At 39.1% G+C, this 19923-nt stretch overlaps 1 protein-coding gene across 2 annotated transcripts in view; it reads right to left on the bottom strand.

Annotated features, from left to right (window-relative positions):
- LOC111155025 (protein phosphatase 2 regulatory subunit B''alpha) overlaps nt 1–19923 on the bottom strand; it is a 154524-nt gene that overhangs the window by 108790 nt on the left and 25811 nt on the right. Inside the window, exons 1-3 of one of the 2 annotated variants that reach the window (XM_022515039.1) lie at nt 17134–17559; nt 12657–12923; nt 6501–6604 (exon numbers count right to left, since the gene is read on the bottom strand). In XM_022515039.1, the coding sequence (XP_022370747.1) occupies nt 6501–6604; nt 12657–12923; nt 17134–17265 (503 nt within the window). In that variant the 5' untranslated portion in view covers nt 17266–17559. Of the gene's footprint in view, nt 1–6500; nt 6605–12656; nt 12924–17133; nt 17560–19923 lie in introns of those variants that run through there. The other variant, XM_022515038.1, reaches the window with a different exon arrangement.

Genomic DNA, 19923 nt, shown 5'->3' with positions numbered 1-19923 from the left:
CGAAGGCAGAGGCTTTAACCCGCTGAGCCACCCAGGCGCCCCTGAAATTTTGAGTCATTTTAAACCTATTTCTCTTCCTTATTTTCTCCACATCCCATTAGTCTCCACATTTTCTTTTTTCTTCTTTTTTTTTTTAAATATTTTATTTATTTATTTGACAGGGAGAGATCACAAGCAGGCAGAGAGGCAGGCAGAGAGAGAGGAGGAAGCAGGCTCCCTGCTGAGCAGAGAGCCCGATGTGGGGCTCGATTCCAGGACCCTGAGATCATGACCTGAGCCGAAGGCAGCGGCTTAACCCACTGAACCACCCAGGCGCCCTGAGTCTCCACATTTTCTTGATCTTCTTCTTTACTCACATATTGAATGCTAATTGTGTGCCACATACTATGTCTGGAGCTTACAGTCTAGCGAGAGTGCTACACTAATAAGATGATACTACTATGTGACAGCCACAACACCACGACATGGGTGTCACTGAAGGCCACAGGAGGTCAGTGAGATTCCCAAAAGGGGGAAGCAGGAAAGAAGGGTGCTGTGGGTCAAGAGGGTTGCATGGACAAATGTGTGAGAGTGCATGGAATATTTTGGTACTTACAAATGCGGGGATGGTAAGAGAAGGGGACGTGAGCATGTAGGATTGGATACTGGATGTCCTTTTAAGTTAGGTCAGGGAGCCTGGACTTTAGCCTACTCACAGGAAAATTTTAACTTGGACAGTGACAAGACCAAATGTGCTTTTCAGAAATATCAAGCAAGAATCCAACCAACCTGAGCAAAGGTAGTGGCAGTGGGAGATGAAGAGAAAGGGGGCAAATCTGGTTGAAATGGAGAGGACATGGTAATTGATGGGTGTGGAGGAGTAAAAGGAAGGCAAAAGTCCATGACGACTCCCAGGTTTCTAGCTTGGAGCTCTAAGTGCTTGGAATACAAGATTGGAAGATACGAGTCCTTAGGAATATTTCCTCAAAATGTTTTATTGAACCATTCGCTCTTTTCTATTTCTAGTGTACCTTAAAGTCTGGGATCATACTACTTCATGCTGACACTGACAGAAGGGAAAAGGGTCAAAATAGAGTTCAGTGTTCATCCAACCTTAAAACATAGACAATTCATTACAAAACATCTTTTGATTATACAATTTCCCTTTTCAAAAATGTTCACTAGCTCTCTACCGCTTATATGAGTAAGCCTAAATGCCTAAGTTGAGCATTTGAGGCCTTCTGTAATTAGGTGGGAGCCTGCCCACCTACCTATCTTACTATTTTGCAAAAGGAAACTTCCACTCCAGGCAGCTGGCCTGATCTACTCTTCTCTAAGTAAGTCATGTACATTCTTGCCTCTCTGCTATTTCTCATGCGATTCTGCTCTCTTAGAATACCACCGTCCCCCTAATAAATCCACCTCTTCAAAAAGCCTTCTCTCAGAACTAAATTCTTTACTGATCTTTGTACTGTTTAATTTATGTGTATTATATATACCACTGTACTGTTAGTTTTCTCTTGTTTTTCTGGCACCTAAAGGGCAGACACAGTTATAAATAGGTCTTTTCTTCCTTAGCACCCAGCACAGTGGCTTTCATACAGAGGATTCTCAAAAAATGTTTGTGATTTAACAGATATATACTTAAACTGACTTCATTTGTGATTATTAAAGCTACAGTATAATTTGTGTATTAATTCTCCTTATCATTCTTTAACACACTCAAGGCCCCTAGAATTAAATATATATACATTTCAAAAAAAGATTAGTATGTAATAAGTGCTGGAAAATGAGCAGAATAAAACAGTGGGGGAGATTTTTGGAAAGGAGCACTTTTATAAAGAAAGGATGGCACAGATGAGAGATACTCAGAAGAAAAAGGCAAATCAAGAATAGCTCTTTCCTATCAGAAGCATAAGAAAGAAAGAAAAGGTGAATTATGATTTTCAGCCAATGATAGTGGCTGGTGAACTCTATATGGAAGAGAAAAGGAGAAAAATAAAAGTTGTGAAAGCTGAAGAAGGTAAACATAGCTATTGTAAACTGTTTTCTTCCAGAGCTCTTAAAACAAAATATTGTTTTCTCAATAGGCAAATGAAATGCTAACATTAAAATAAAAGAGAAAATAAAGCATAAAGAAGCTGGAAAATATTACTGTTTGAGAGGAGTTCGGCCACAAAGCTGGTAATCTAGGAACTCAAAAAGGCTGTGGACCTATGTCTTACCCACCCCGCCCAAAAATGTCCAGACTGAAAGAAAATAGATGTCAGAGTACGGACAGGAAATAGGCAATGGGGCAGGGGAATGAGGGAGAGCAGGGGCAGGGGAACAAGAGCCTAAGAGGTTTGTCTTCAAACAATTAGGGAGAGGGCTAGGGAGCCTCCAACCCATGAGCACTGGGATAGCAGGGAAATTATTTCTTATTATTTGGTGACTTTTACCTTTGACTTTACTTTTCAAGATTATATAGAACCTATTATTGGAGCAAGTCAGCTTGTGTATGTATATACCAATATGTTTAGTTCTGTGTTTATCTGCCAGTTATTTTTTATATTTGAAAATTTAATGTACTATACTTGAGCCCAAGTCATTTTATGCAAAGGTTAAAATTTATTAAAAAATTGCAAAAATAAACACTATCTTCTTCAAGGTCAATATGATAACTCAAACCACCATACTAGGGTCTACTTTAAAGCACCCTTACTCTTATTTTATTTTTTTAATTTATTATTTTTTGAAGATTTCATTTACTTATTTGACAGAGAGAGAGAGAAAGAGTACAAGCAGGGGGAGCAGCAGACACAGGGAGAGGGAAAAGCAGGCTCCCTGCTGAATAGAGTGCCCAATGTGGGACTTGATCCCAGGACCCTGAGATCATGACCTAAGCGGAAGGCAGATACTTAACCAATTGAGCCACCCAGGCGCCCTATAAAGCACCTTGCTTTTGAAAGGCATTTTAAAAACCAAGAAACAGACTCTTAATTATAGAGAACAAACTTATGGTTACCAGGGGGGAGGTGGGTGGAGGATGGGTGAAATGGGTGATGGGGATTAAGGAGTACATGTGTTGTGATGAGCACAGGCCGTCATATGGAAGTGTTGGATCACTATATTGTATACCTGAAACTAATATTACAGTGTTTGTTAACTAACTGGAATTGAAATAAAAATTAAACTAAACTAAAAAAGACATCTTAAGAGCATAGAAAGGAGCTCCCACGAGAGGGCGCTTCAACCATTTTAGTATGGGGCCATAAGCTAAAGCTTCAATATAGATACATACACACTTAACTATTCATAGAAATTTTTTCCAAATGAGAAAAAAGACAGGGACAGTTGCCCATGCTATATGACTTCATAAGCAGTTTCCTGTAGTTACCTAAAATGAAGACTTGTGCTTCATGTCTTTTTTCCTCTTTTGCCTTTTGCAGAAATATCTTTTCTCGAGAGATAAAATTAAGATGATCCATCTCAATAAAAGAACACAGCTGTTGTGGTGGCTGCTGCTGCTCTGCCCAGCAAAGCAAATGTCCACCCTAAGTCAGTGACTTACGGACTAAAGACACCCCCCTCCCCAGGCTGTTATTCTAATATTATGCCATTTAGCTGCAGGTACATCAAGTTGATTAACAGTTTTCCTTTGCTATAGTCAGCCTCAGGCTCTCAAATGTAGGGTCCTAGAATATTCAAAATAACTTAAAATATAAGTAGTTACAGTCTTCTTTTTGGGTTTAATCCCTTATAGAACAAGACTACTTTCTTTTTTTCAATCTCCCAGCTTGTTCAAAGTTTTCTCTTAAACAACTGTTGAGAATTCCAACTCACTTCTTGCTGCTTTCAAGCCTGTTAGATGACCAATAATTCTGATCTCAATGGCTAAAGACACCTCTGACAAGAGCTGTGCTGTATCTCTATTGTTTCTTCCCCTGGTTCATACTCCAGTTAAGGCCTTTTCATGGCCTGACACTTACTGGGGTTAAAGAAGCTAGTGGAATAAAAGTTAGAACGTGTATACATTTCAAGTTCTCAAATTCTGCTACTGTTACATGCTAATTTAAAATAACAGTAATAATTAATAATAAATAATTGGACCACCCAGCTGAAGTCTTGACTTTATGGGTGGGAAAAGGAGAGGGAATCCAAACTGACTTCTTTACTGTTCAGGCCCTAGGCTCTATTTTCTTCCTGTAGGTTCTAGGCTGTCAGAAATACCAGTGATAAATACCCTAAGGGCAAATGCCAGTTCTTCTGCTGGTTCATTCCTATTAATTAATGTTTACATTATTTCTAGCCTCTAAAGAATTCCCTTACTTTTATGACTACTTATCCACACACATTTTTAAAAAGGCATTTCTTAGATTTTAACCAGCAGTTTTCTACTTGCTATAGGAGAGGTGGAATGGTGATCACAGCACTGACTTTGAAGTATCATCTAGATGGTGTAAGAGGAATGATTCTCCTAGGGTCCTTTCGGTTCTAGGTATTCAGAGAACTTAGAACTAGTCCTTGTAACAAAATCACTAAAATTTACCTGGAAAACGTGAAGCATTTTAACTTTTAGCTTTGGTGCATTTCCTTAAAATAAGTTCATGAACTGGTAAAAGTTCTATATACTCTGATCACTGTAGTTCTAATATAATGCAAGAAGAATTTGGTGAACTCAACTTGCTGATAGATTTTAAAAAATAAAAATAAATTTATTAATCACCAACTATGTTCTCAAGCATTATACTACTAAAGGCTTTTATGTATTTATTTTTTTTTTTCAAAAGATTTTATTTATTTATTTGACAGACAAAGATCACAAGTAGACAGAGAGACAGGCAGAGAGAGAGGAGGAAGCAGGCTCCCTGCTGAGCAGAGAGCCCGATGTGGGGCTCGATCCCAGGACCCTGAGATCATGACCGGAGCCGAAGGCAGAGGCTTTAACCCACTGAGCCACCCAGGCGCCCCATTATGTATTTATTTTTAAAGATTTTATTTATTTGCCAGAGAGCGAGAATGAGAGAGTGAATGAGCGTAAGTAGGGGGAGCTGCAGGCAGGAGAAGCAGGCTGAGCAGGGAGCCCAATGCAGGACTCAATCCCAGACCATGGGATCATGACCTGAGCCGAAGACAAACACTGAACTGACTGAGCCACCCAAGTATCCCACTACTATGGGCTTATAGGTAGCAAGTATGCTGAATTCTACTGTTATATGTTGATTTTAAATAATAATGATGATGACAATGACGATAACAGTGAAGAGCATTTCCCAACAGCTTACCAGGAGGGTAGTTAGCCCAAAAAAGGTGAGGAAAACACATGTAAAAAAGGCCGGTCAGTTGAAAGAGGTAGGAGGGCAAGCTGCGACATTCTCTTACAACGTATAAATATATCAAGAAACCACTTATAGGGGCGCCTGGGTGGCTCTGTGGGTTAAAGCCTCTGCCTTTTGGCTCGGGTCATGATCCCAGGGTCCTGGGATCGAGCCCCATGTCGGCCTCTCTACTCAGCGGGGAGTCTGCTTCCTCCTCTCTCTCTGCCTGCCTCTGCCTACTTGTGATTTCTGTCAAATAAATAAATAAAATAAAAAAAAATCACTTATAAAGAAGAAAGGGAGAAAAAAAGAAAAGAAGTAGTTCAAAAAACTCATCAGAGGTAAAATAGGTAAAGGGGATTAAGAGTATACTTATGGGGTTGCCCAGGTGGCTCAGTTGTTTAAGTGGTAAAGCGGCTACATTCGGCTCAGGTCATAATCCCATGGTCCTGGGATGGAGCTCCAAGTCAGTTCCCTGCTCAGCTGGAAGTCTGTTTTTCCCTCTCCCTCTGCCCCTTGCCCCCACATCCCCTGCTCATGCTCTCTCTCACTCTCTCGAATAAATAAAAATCTTAAAAAAAAAAAAAAAAAAAGGAGTATACTTATGGTAAGCACTGAATAATGTATAGAATTGTTGAATCACTATATTGTACACATGAAACTAATATAACATTGTAGGTAATTATACTGGAATTGAAAAAAAGTGGGGGAACCTTGTCAGGATGTATATATTTGTTTCTTAACTGGAGTTTCAAAGAGTGATGTTTAAAATGTACTAGAATTCAGTTATTTTTGATAAATCAACTAGATATATTTTAATGTGGATCATGAGGATGAAAGCTGCATTTCTCACATGACACAGGTGGTCTGCTCCCCTTAAAGGAGAGTCTTTACTTTTATGTCACTGTTACCAAGATAAATCCTAAGACCCAAATTTAACAAGCAAAACTAAGAAACTTTCAAAGAGTTACTAGAAAGGTATCTTTGAAGATCTCTTTTACTGATTAGACTTGTAAGATAAAGACCATGGAAAAAAATTCTGTGTGGTTATAAATAGTTGTGAATCACTGAATTTTACTTGTTCAAATAAAGGATAAAGGAAATTAATAAATGAGTAAAATTAAGTGACCTTAATAAAGCACATTGTGAAAACCAGACAATTCTTTGCCTAGCCCCGTAGTGACTTTCCTCATATACTTACTTACTTTCTCATATACTTACTTTCTCCACATGGCAATGAATGACTGTGCTGATACAAATCCTGTCCTCTCTCCCCCCGCAGCCCTAAACATGGGGGCTTTCCAATAGAGAGGACAGCCACAGAGCTGCAAATAAAACACAAATACAGTGTAAGTCAAGGGGCGGTGAAAAGGTGACAGAGCCAAACAATGGGCCCTTGTGGCTTTTACCCTTCGTGCCACAGTGGACAGAGGGTCCCTGAAGGAGCAAAACTGGGGCAGAGGCAAATATACAAGCCATGGTAGATTCAGAGAGAAAGAGGGCAAACAATGAAGGAAAGGGAAATCCATTTACCTTTTCTCCAAGTTCATTTACATGATGTGTTCTTTTCCTTTCCTGATAGTTAAAGCAACCAGTCTCCCTTCCTACCACTTGGTTGGTCACTTGGTGTTAGTACACTCTCCCACCCATCTCTTCTTTGATTATTATGTTATTAAGCTCCAGGGTCAGGGGGAACTGTAAAAGCCTAGACTGTTCAAGAAAATAGCTATCTACCTAAATGGTTACAATGCAGATATAAGGTTAGAGATAAAAATCAAAATGCTATCATTTATTTATATATTAGAAACTACCACAAATGGCTACATATTATAAAAGCCTTAGGAGGAACTGGGAATGATTATAAAACTACAATATACAACTACAATAATCTAAAAGGTATTTTTTTTTCCTTCAATAAAAAACTCTTTCTTTCAATTACTTATACTCTCACAAGAAAAAGTTCGGACTACCTGGTCTGAGATTATGAGTCTGAGTTATGCTGAGAGAACAGCCAAAGGCTGCTGGATTCACGCTGGAGATGAGGATATGGAAGGTGAGATTCGAGCAGAGGGAGGTAAGTACGGGGCAGAAATAATAGCTGGTCCTGCCTGGGCCACTAAATCATGTTAGGCAAACAGGGTGGAATTTAAGATTTCTTAAGTCCAGAGGTCAAATACCTCCACTGAGGTCAAGAATGAGGGAAAGGTGTTGCTTAGCAACCAAATGGATTTTGTTTATTGTGTAAATTATGATTGCCTAAGTACAAAGCTCACAATTAATATACTTTGGGTGGTAAACTGTCAACTCCACTTTCCAATCCCAATCTTCCCTTTCATGCAGAATGGTAGTCTGCCAAGAAAATGCTCTTAGATGTGACAGGCAACTGGAAACTGCTAAGAAAGCTTAAAACAATAGTCTGTATTGTAGAGGTGGGAGTGCAGAGCCCCAAGCAGAGAAAGTAAGTACAGGGAGAGATTGGAACTGGCTTGCCAAAGTGCTTGAAATTCCCATCCTTATAGTTACTCATGGATTTTTCTGAATTGGAAGACTCAGGAATCTTCCAGCTCAACCTTGGGAAGTGGTCACCATGCCTTAGCTGAAACACTACCAGGGACTGTGTGTTTATATAACTTTCATTCCCTTGGATTATAGTCTTTTTCTCCAGAAAACTGTTAAAATGCATACATACGAGTTCCTAAGGAGTAGTAAGTTGCTGAGAGATTGACACATACATTTATTATGACTCAAAGGCAAAATCCTAAGAGATAAGTTATAGAATGGATAGGTTTTTAAAATAGATTGGGTGGTGCCTAGGGGCACAGTCAGTTGAGCAACCAACTCTTGCTTTTCACTAAGGTTGTGAACTCAGGGTAGTGAGATTGAGCCCCGCATCAGGCTCTGAGCTCAGGGTGGAGTCTGCTTAAGACTGTCTCTCTCTCCCCCTCTGCCCCTCCCCTTCATGATCTCTCTCTGAAAATAAATCAATCTTTAAAAAAATAAAACAGATTGAAAAGGGCTGGCCTATTTTTCTCGTAGTGGGGTACTGTAAATAGCCACGTGTTAGGCAGGCAGCATGAGGGTATTAGCTCTTGGAGAAAATGCCAAAGAAAAAAAATGCAATGTAGACATTACACTTTGGCTATTTAAAAAAATGTACAGCTGGTTGTATCTGCTTAAAACCGAAGAATTAAGAAAAGGGGTGTCAGAAGATCAATGAGAACCTAAAAAAGTAAATGCTATTAACCTGAGGGCAATAGAATAGAGACTTTAATAACAGAGGAGAGAAAAAGCCAGTGTCAAGACTTTTTGACAAGACAAGTGGAGATATGGAGGGAGATACAGAAAATGGGTTTAGGAAACTCAGAGGAGGAAAAGTCAGTCTATAGCAATCAAAATTGCTGAAGCAAGGAAAATCTAACAACTATAATTTGACCTAAGGATGGCCCAACAACATTAAGAATTGAAAGCAAGGCCATCTAATGAGTCACATAGGAGGAGGACATGATTATCCAATACCTGCAATGTTCTTTAACATTTAAAATGTCTTACGCCTGTTATTTCATTTGATTATCACACAATCCCCATGCAGAAGAGGGCAAATATTTTCAGCCCATTCTACAGATGAAGAAATAAAGGTACAGAGAAGCTGCCTTACAGGACACAGGCATGATAGGTCAAGGCAGTGCTACCTCAGCCAGAAGAGAGAAGCTGATGATCTCTGTAAGTTCAGAAGACACTTTCCCTCTTCTTCTCAACTTTCTGCTAGCGGTTAAAACTCCATGGTGAGTCTTCTGATCCCAAAGACAAATGCTTTTCTTTTTAAAAATTTTTAAAGATATTATTTATTTATTTGACAGACAGAGATCACAAGCAGGCAGAGAGGCAGGCAGATAGAGAAGGGGAAGCAGGATCCCCGCCAAGCAGAGCCCGACGCGGGGCTTGATCCCAGGACCCAGGGACCATGACCCGAGCCAAAGGCAGAGGCCTTAACCCACTGAGCCACCCAGGCGCCCCGACAAATGCTTTTCTTAGTGTTCCTCAGTGTATGTTCCTACTCTGCTTTTCTCTTAGATTCATTCTCTGTATTAATTTCTTCTCCCTCATCACTTAAAGCTGTGGGAAAAAGTACATATTACACACTGAGAATTTAATCAGAAATGGTATTAATGTCTCCATGGCTGTTTGAGGTAAAAAATGAATTAGGTAAACTTCAGCAATAGATGCAGATTTCATAAACACAGCGTTTTCTTTGCACTTCAAAAAACAGACCCCAGTCTCTACAGCTACATTCAAGTGTAGCCTGTACTAAGAACAGACTGCAGACTCAAGCTGGCCTTCCCAACAGCTTTACAGACTACAAGAATTCTGAGACGGGTTCATTTATTGCTCTACCTCTCCCTTCATTGTCCCTTAAAGGCTGTCTTTCTTCTCCTCTACCTACACCCAACTTGTCATGAGAATACAAGCACATGCAGTGCAAATGTTATGGGCACAGAGTTCACCCTCTGGCAGAGAAGACCGATGCACACAGGAAAAGAGACTGAAAACAGGACGCTTAGTGAGTGTTAATAGACAGCCATAGCCAAGTAAAAGCTGGGTTAAATGGGGATTAGCTAAATGCAAGAAATGATGACATAAATCTATTGAATGCTAGAGGACCACTGAACCATGGAGCAGGTAGCGCTACAATGAGACAAGGGCAGAAGGGCCACAGCAGAAGGGTAGAGACAAGGCTGTGGAAAGGCAGAGGAGAACAGGATCCTCAGTCAAGCAGGGAATATTCAGAGGAGGAAAGCTGATCTACAGGACTTGTATTCCAGACGGAACAGGTGTGGGTCTCACTTGGATTGGCTCTCCATTTGTAGTGTGCCCAGCACAGCACCAGGAACTATTATGTCCCTTAATCTGTACAGTTTCTCCTTGTCTGCCTGCCTGAAGCAATCCATGAAACTGCCTGTTTCTCTTACCCACACTGTTGGCATGTTAGAAATAACCTTGTTTGGCATTTATGCAGTTAACATTTTATCTCTAAATGCAGATTTCCTTCAGCCTTACTAAATTCTGTCTCTTGGATTTAGATTCATAGTACCACCTCATTCAGATAATTTACCATCTTGGCTCATACAGTTGCCATCTCTCAAAGTTTTGGGTAAGAAAATACCAATGCCCGGAAAGAACCTGTAATTTATTTGGGTGGATACTGATTGGAAGTTAGCTAACGGTATGTTAGCATATGCTCAGGGGAGATAACATATGGTAGAAACAGTACAATGCCAGGAGTTAGAGGACTAGCCTCCTGAAATGTGCTAGTTCGTGACTTCAGGTTAAGTACTCACAGAACTTCAGTTTCCTTAAGTCTCAAATAGAGAGGTAAGGGTCCTGGGATTGAGCCCCGCATCGGGCTCTCTGCTCGGCAGGGAGCCTGCTTCCCCCTCTCTCTATGCCTGCCTCTCTGCCTACTTGTGATCTCTCTCTGTCAAATAAATAAATAAAATCTTAAAAAAAAAAAAAAGAATCTATCTGCTTTACTTTTTTTTTTAAAAATATTTTATTTATTTTATGGACAGAGATCACAAGTAGGCAGAGAGGCAGGCAGAGAGAGAGGAAGGGAAGAAGGCTCCCTGTTGAACGAAGAATCCAATGTGGGGCTCGATCCCAGGACCCTGGGATCATGACCTGAGCCAAAGGCAGAGGTTTTAACCCACTGAGCCACCGAGATGCCCCTACTTTTTTTTTTTTTAAATAAAGATTTTATTTATTCATTTGACAGAGAGAGAGGCAGTGAGAGAAGGAACACAAGCAGGGGAGTGGGAGTGGGGGAAGCAGACTCCCCCGCTGAGCAGGGAGCCTGAGGCGGAGCTTGATCCCAAGATCCTGGGATCATACCTGAGCCGAAGGCAGACACTTGATGACTGAGCCACCTAGGCTCCCTGCTTTACTTTTTCTAAGTGTGGTATTTTGCTTAACACAATGTGCTCAATAATTTGATTAAAGAGAAGAATATAAAACAAAAAAAACCCTAAAAAGCCCCAACAGTAACAAATGTTCTGAATGTAGGTAGAGAAGAGGGCAGGACGTGACTGAAGTGGGTATTCAGGGACTTCTCCAAAGACATGATGGAAGGTAGGTCTTAAAGGATGAGTGAAGTGGGGGCTGGCAGGAGTGGAAGCCCATTTTGGAGGGGAGAACTGGGAGAGCTCAAATGCAGAGGCAATCCTATGGGAGGGCAAATAGGTCAGGCTTAGGCAGGGAACAGTGGTTTGGGTTTTGTCCTCAAGATCAGTAGTATCCAAACTTTAAAACCTTATCACTGAGGGGTGCCTGGGTGGCTCAGTCAGTTAAACATCTACCTTCGGCTCAGGTCATGATCCCATGGTCCTGGGATCAAGCCCTGCATTGGACTCTCTGTTCAGCAAGGAGCCTGTTTCTCCCTCTGCCTTCTCTGCCTGCTGCTCCCCCTGCTTGTGCTCTCTCTGGCAAATAAATAAAATATTTAAAAAATATTATTCCTGGAAGCAGGGGAACTGTGAAAGTGCACACGGGGTCTCAGGAGCTTCCACTTAGTCTACTACTTGCCCACATGCAACCCCTAGTCTCTGCCTCTTGAAGCACAGCCTGAACCACTGCTAAATCCTGATATGATCTGACCCTTCAGTTTATATGCATGAAAATAAAACCCAAACAAAACAAAGCGAAGTGCTGCCACAGATGGTGAGCTGGGGAATGCCATGATCAAATATAATCTGATGCTCATGCTCAGTATTAATTGTTCTAGGAGGAGACAGAAGATGTAGCATCCAGTTACTGAAGATATTCAGTAGTCCTGGCATGAAAGGCTAAGATCCTAAATTAGAAGCAGTTGGGTACACTGGAAGGTATCAAAGACTTGGTTCCTAGCAGTAAATCCATGTATTTCTGAGTAGAATTAGTGTTGAGCTGGCCCAATGGTTCCCTGTCTGGCTTCAGGGCTGAGTTACGATTAATGGGTGACAACAAAAAAAGACATTCATATTCAATACAAGGAAAATTTTTCTAACAAGTGAGGCTATTTAATAATGGAACAGGTTGCTTGGCAAGACAGTGAGCTTCCTGTCACTGAAAGCATTCAAGCAGAGAATGAATTTATGTGTTGATGATGTCATGGATGAAATTCCTATATTAAATGGGAGGATAAAGAGGAAAAACACTAAAGTTTTATTCAAACTTATGAGTTCCATGAAATGGGACCATAGACGGTGTATCAGGATCAAATAAATTTTTTCAACAAGGGAAAAAACTAAGCCATGCTTAAAAACAGAGAGCAAAGAGGCAGTGAAGAGAGAGAAATTGGGACTGTTAGAGAAAGAGAGATAATACATCAGTTAGTAGTTACATTACCTTTGCAATTTTTCCCATTTCATAGATGTCCGCTTTCTGATCTTCAATATCCAGGAAAGCAGTTTCAATTTTGCTTAGAGTCTGTTCATGGTTACTGCAGGCATCGGGGAGTCCTTCAGGAAAGTAGAACTGTGGAATGTTTATGGACAATGGTGCACTCACAACATTATTCACATGAGGAACAACGGAGAGAGGCTGGGGACTACTTGGAAAGGTGGCTGTAGGTTGAAGAGGTGTTCCAGGTTTCTTTTCTGGTTTATTTTGAATCTGGAAGGAAAATGTGATTATGAGACACAAAAATTCTAAACAGCATATATTTCTTGAAAGTCCTGACCAGTAATAAGAATAGAGACAGTAGAGATCAAGAGCTCACTCTACTTCTACAGGATGATAAGTTTGCTTCTAGGGAATGCTTATCCATAAAAAGTAAATACATTAACTATCTGTCAATACCAGAGTTTACATAGATTTATGCTTTAAAAATCCGACAGTGTATTCTGTATCTTCAAGTGTATTCTTAGTCTGTTGGAATTGGATTAGTAAATTTTTTTCAAAGACTGTTCATCTTTCTGCACATTTCTACCTCTACTTCAACAGGCACATAGAATAAGTTCTTTGAGGGGCGCCTGGGTGGCTCAGTGGGTTAAAGCCTCTGCCTTCAGCTCAGGTCATGATCCCGGGGTCCTGGGATCGAGCCCCGCATCAGGCTCTCTGCTCCGCGGGGAGTCTGCTTCCTCCTCTGCCAGCCTCTCTGCCTACTTGTGATCTCTGTCTGTCAAATAAATAAACAAAATCTTTAAAAAAAAAAAAAGAATAAGTTATTTTAAAATGCATAAATCTGAAATATATTAGGGGGGCTCCTTTCACCTTCTTCTCTCTAGTTTGACTTTGTCTAGGTAAAATCACCATCAGTCCCTGATGCAGAGAAAGTCTTTGTTAAGAAAATTAAAGAGGTTTAGTTTTGGAATGTCTTTCACCAGGTTGATTTACTTGCCCCTGGGGGCATGCCATTTTTTTCTATGATACATGTTTCTCTCATTTTTGGTACACTCCAGTAATAGGCAAGGATCGTGGTTATTAATTTCATCACAGCCAAACTCCCTTTAGAGTTTAATTCATTTATAGTTTATATCATTCCTTTTTCCAAAAAGGATTTGATGTGGAATGCCATAAAGAGACATAAGAAAGGACAGTATATGGGTGGGGTGGGGGGTGGTGGGCAATGAAGACATTAAGATTATCTATGATTTAGGGAAAGGGGTAGAGAGGTACACTAACATTCAGGTAGAAGTCTACTTTACCAATGAAGACTAAATTTAGTTCTGAGATTCCTGGCAGAAAAAGCAAAAAGAATCCCATGAAGACTTTCAAAGTTTTAATTTCTTCTCTTAATTTTGATCAAATTATCTATCAAGGGTCATGGGCACAGCCACTTCATAAAGTACTTCATGAAGTATGAAAGTGTGACATGACTGCTGACCACCATGAACATATAGTATTACTCAAATGTTCATTTTCCTTAAATTATACTAATGCCATTCCTAAAGTCTTAACAATGATTTATCTCTGTGTGGTAGATCTGAATATCATATTTCCTTTTGACATATGGGCTCTTAACAGACCTTTAAACTCAGGATAAAAATCTTGGCTACCCTTGAAAAGCATGAGTATTATAGGAAGATAAGCTTCATTCACATAAATATGTGATGAATATGACTTAATCTTCTCTTGTCACGCATGGCCCATTTTTCAGGTTAATATCTGACACTAATACACTAGAGTCGAGCCTGCTCATATATTAATACTACTGGGGATATAAAGGCCAGTTGGTCATGCCAAGATTTTGCTGCACTATAAAGATGTCACCCCTATAAAATAACAGACAAGGAAAACATCGCACAGAGAGAAGTGAGGCTAATGAAATATGAAAAACTTAAAAGAAAACAGTGATGGGGGTGTCTGGGTGGCTCAGTGGGTTAAGCCGCTGCCTTCGGCTTAGGTTATGATCTAAGGATCCTGGGATCGAGTCCCGGATTAGGCTCTCTGCTCAGCGGGGAGCCTGCTTCCCTCTCTCTCTCTCTGCCTGCCTCTCTGCCTACTTGTGATCTCTCTCTGTCAAATAAATAAGTAAAATCTTTAAAAAAAAGAAAACAGTGGTGGCTCTGATGTGATGAGCTCTCTCACAGTGATGAGTTCCGTGACCTCAGGGAAGTTACTTAACATTTTAGAATTCAGTAATAAAATAGATTATAACTCCTACTTCTTGAAGATTGTTGTGAAGATTAAAGGAAATTACAGGATGTAACTAATACAGGTAAAAGATTCAGAACAGTGCTAGGCACAGATATGTCCTTATTTAAGCAAATGAGCCACAAGTCCACAGGGTGAGGTTCTCAAAAGGTTAAGCATACTTTGGCATGGTCCTTCAGATTCAACAAGAAACGATCATTTATATTTGTAAAACAAGTTAAAGTTTACAAACCACTTTTGACTTAACAAATTGATAATCTGTACATAAACATTACTCTCTGTTTTAATGCTAAGTTGTAAATATTATTACAATGTCCCATGAGTCAATAACAGTAGAAACTGTTCCTAAACTTCTACAAGAAGACATATAATTCTTCAGGGGCTTTATGTTTTTTTTTTTTTTTTAAGATTTTATTTATTTATTTGTCAGAGAGAGAGAGGGAGAGAGAGCGAGCACAGGCAGACAGAATGGCAGGCAGAGGCAGAGGGAGAAGCAGGCTCCCCGACGAGCAAGGAGCCTGATGTGGGACTCGATCCCAGGACGCCGGGATCATGACCTGAGCCGAAGGCAGCTGCTTAACCAACTGAGCCACCCAGGAGTCCCAGGGCTTTATGTTTATATGTAAATAGGTCATTTATATTAGTGTCATCCCCTTTCTATTATTCTATGCTGAAACAGGTCTGTAACTACAAGTATACAATCATAAAAATTCTTTTTTTGTTTCCCCAAATGTTTTGTGTGGTGTGACATCCAGGGAGTTGTAACCATAGGATTAAGAACACTGGTGCCAGTGGGGATGAAATCCAATAGTATAGTGAACATGCACTAGTGAAAAAGTTTTAGGGCAAGGCCTTCTATGTTAACTCTACATGTCTGCTTCAACAGAAGTAAGTAAAAATTGAGAACAAACCCTGGCTATCTGTCAAAGTTTTTATTTAAATGGGTATTCAATTATATAACCCACTTTTCTTTCCTTAGCGTACTTGTTAACATCAAGCAATTCACTGATAGGGAAGTATTTTTTAATTCTTTGTTAAATCTGATATTTAACAAAATTGATGTTAATATTTAAAAGGGAAAAGAAAAAGAATGCATTTATTTTGTACTTTTATGTGTTATCAATTTACTTTCCACTGAATTCAATAGAAAACACGTAATTTAAAGTAGTTTCATAAAACTAGCCCTTTATAAATACTACAGAATAATACAGTTTTATAAAATTTGGGAGATTTACCAGCAAGTTTGGCACTCATTTTGAAAAAAACTTTATTTTTGAATAAAAAATTTTTGAATAAAAACTCAAATTTAGAAACAGCATTAAAATAGAACTAGCTGGGGAAAGTATCTCAATTCTCCATTTCAGTTTTGGTCTAAAAACATCGTATCATTTAGTATCCTTATACTATTATGTCACTGTAGCATTTTCAGTATTTGACCGTTTTTGACCTGTTTTTAAAAATAGGCAATTTCATATGGTTCACTCAATCTGAAATTACTCTAGGTCATAATAATTATGAAACTATGGTTTCTTGCCGAATTCTGGGTGGCCATCATTTGTATGACCCTTGATTCATACTGTATTCAAGGTAAGGCAAATTGGTAAAACACTGGCCCTACAGAATATGCAAGGAAGCATGGATTCTGCAAAGTTGTCATCACAGGCAGAAATGACTCAGTATCACAGCTTGCTGAGAGAGGACATTTCTTTTACAACCCAGAAATTAAGTGCCATCCTTTGTTACCTACATACATTATATCATGTCCACACAACTCTCTCTATACATAATTAGTTCTTCCTTCAAAAGAAGATTACTGGGACTGATACTTTAAAAACAATTCATTACAGATGTATATATGTTAATACAAACATAGTCTATTGATTCAAAGGGCAAAGAAGAATTTTAACACAAAAATTCTAGTTTCTCAAAGATACTTCTATTAAATTTGAAATTGTACGATACTTGTTGAGGTGTAATTATTGTCTCTAAAACTGGATTCCCTCTCTACAAGACAAAAATATGAGTACTGTACTTCAGGTCCAGAAGGTCTATTTTTAAACCTGTTGGAATCTCTCTACAAATAGCTTTCTGCAAATAGCTGAATAGAGGACACAGATTAATTCCTTGATCTAATATCAAGTGAGCTGTAAAATTATTTGTAAGTTAGTTCACTGGGTGGTTTTATTAGTAATAAAAATATTTTAAAAGAAACACCCAAGTTCCAAACCTGTGTCTGCTGAAATGACTTCAGCCGCTTCTTAAACCGTGACGGGAGAACAAAATCACAGCCCCTTGCCAGGAAAGCTAATTCTCCCCTTAAATCCGGGTCCCTTCGTAGAGATGTTTCCTTGATCATCATCTTTGAAAAGTGGATGTTTACTTAGCCACTGTCCAGCACACTTCTGAAGATGGTCAGATTTAAAAAGTTGTCAATCTTGTCAAGTAGAGAGGTATTTTCTTCTTATCTCCAAAAGAAATTAAGTTCAAACATTGTGCTCTCCCAGTCTCCAGGGACCACAATCCATGCTTGTACTGACATGCAACTGGTTCCCAAATATAGCCAGTGGCTCCCAATATCTGATCATAATTTTCAAGTTAGAAACACGCCTGCAGTGGGCCTGTTGCTCCTTGTAGATAGCTTTTTGTCAAATTGACCTGCACATGTTGAGAATACAGAGCCTTCTGGGAAAGGAAGCACCCACTACTCTAGCACCAAAGTTAGAAACATTACAGCTGGACCTAAAAATAGCAACTTCTCAGATAATGCTAACTTCTTAAACTCAGAGTATGTGAGATATCAATCCACATAAATCAGTTTCTCCTCAAACTATTAGAAAAAGAACATGTAGAGCATTTTTGGTTTTGCTATTTAGTGTTTTATGAAAAAAGAACAAGCTACACTTCAAATTTCAATCTATCATTTTAAGAACAGTTTTTAAAATTTCTTCTTTGAAGGGAAGCAAATACAAAAAACCCTCTAGATATATCCAGTGAAAATATGGAGAAAAACGTTCACCCTCAAATGGTAATATAGAAAGAGGTCTGTTGATCTTATATTTTAAAATCAAATCCTTTTTTTCTGGCTTGTGTGCAGAAGCCTATCTTAAGTAATCCAACATACTTTGCTGGAGTGATCCTGGATCTGGGCATATTTGAAAATTTTTTGTCAAAGTGTGGGTTAAAAAAGTGGAACAACTGGGGGCACCTGGATGGTTCAGTTGGTTGGGCGTCTGACTCTTGATTTTAGTTCATGATCTTGGGGTCATGGGGTCAAGGGTTCCTTACCCAGTGCAAGTCTGCTTAAGATTCTTTCTCTTGGGGCACCTGGGTGGCTCAGTGGGTTAAAGCCTCTGCCTTTGGCTCAGGTCATGATCCCAGAGTCCTGGGATCGAGCCCCGCATCGGGCTCTCTGCTCTGCCCTGCTTCCCTTCTTCTCTCTCTGCCTGCCTCTCTGCCTACTTGTGATCTCTGTCAAATAAATAAATAAAATCTTTAAAAAAAAAAAAAGATTCTCTCTCTCCCTCTCTTTCTGCCCCTGCCCGCACTAGCACACTATTTCATCCTTTCAAAATAAATAAATTAATAGAATCTTAAAAAATAAAGAAAGTGGAACAATTGAATGTCATAAGAAAGCAGGTTTAGATATATGTGAGTGAAATATGGCTACAGTAAAGGTAAAAAAGATGAGCAAACAGCAATGACATAGTAGTCTTGAATTTGTGACACATTCTTCTTTAAGGAGATTTAAAGAAATCATCTCAAATTTTAAAAATATTCTATTATTTTGTTATACACTAAACATCTGCCTCATATAGTCATTTACAAATAAAACTTCAAACATCCTCTTCAATCTTTATTTTTGATCACATTATTCAATCAATATTTATTTTCTATTTCTAGAAAATATAAACCAAACATCATTACCAAATAAACCCCCAAACGAAAAATAGCTCATAACTCTCTTCTATTGAACTTTTGTCAAATTTAGTGGGAATTAAATTCTTTGGATTTCCATTGTTTCCTTCATTTTTTTTTTTTAAGATTTTATTTATTTGTCAGAGAGAGAGAGAGCAAGCACAAGCAGAGGGAGTGTCAGGCCAAGGGAGAAGCAGGCTCCCCGCTGAGCAAGGAGCGAGATGCAGGACTTGATCCCAGAACTCTGGGATCATGACCTGATCTGAAGATAGATGCTTAACTGACTAAGCCACCTAGGTGCCCTGATCTACATTTTTTAAAATTGATTTCCTTCCAAACATTCTGATGCTTGCTTCATGATGTGTACATTGGGCTTATATGCCTAAACCTATGGTTTTCAAATTTTTTTCTTTTTAAGCTGTGGAATTCTCCACTCATACAAAATCTTACATGAAAGCTCTCAATATATAGTATGGTTGACAGAAGATTATGGTTGAAATCACTGTTCTAATACTTTAACTTGGGCTCTTCCATTTCCCCCAATTTCCTCTCACTGGGCTTACATGTTAACTCTGAGCTCTAGTTTTCCCTGATTTTTTTCCTACACTTTTGCCTAGAATAATCTTTTACTCCTTCATTATTTACCTCCAAATTAAAACATCAAAAAACTCTGTTACGAATGGCATTAGGTCTTAGGCTTATGACTTAATGCTTTTTCAATTAAACTACATCTTAAACTGTATTCCCCTTGTTCTTCCCAACAGCAATGTGGGAGGTAACTCTTCATCCCATCATCCCTTTCCTGCTCCTTCTCCTCAAATCATATATACTCTAACCATCCTTCAAAATCTAACTCAAATTTTACCTACTTCATGAAGGCTTCCCTATGTAAGTCCCCTTTACTACAATTCTCCTAATGAAATACCATTACTCTTAAATGACTTCTACTTAACCTACTCTCTGGTTCAGCTAATGATCTTCATTTCTCCTGTAAAAGAGAGAACCTGACACCTGGAACACACTGATCCATGACTAACAATTTAGTTACTGTTATGTTCTCGTATTTCTTATCACAGTAGTTGCTTAATAAGAGTTGGTTCTG

This window comes from Enhydra lutris, unplaced genomic scaffold (assembly GCF_002288905.1).
Source record: "Enhydra lutris kenyoni isolate GAN:26980312 unplaced genomic scaffold, ASM228890v2 scaffoldscaffold39, whole genome shotgun sequence".
NCBI lineage: Eukaryota > Metazoa > Chordata > Mammalia > Carnivora > Mustelidae > Enhydra > Enhydra lutris.
The sequence above is the reverse complement of the archived record's forward strand: the minus strand, read 5'-3'. Positions and strand labels throughout refer to the sequence as shown.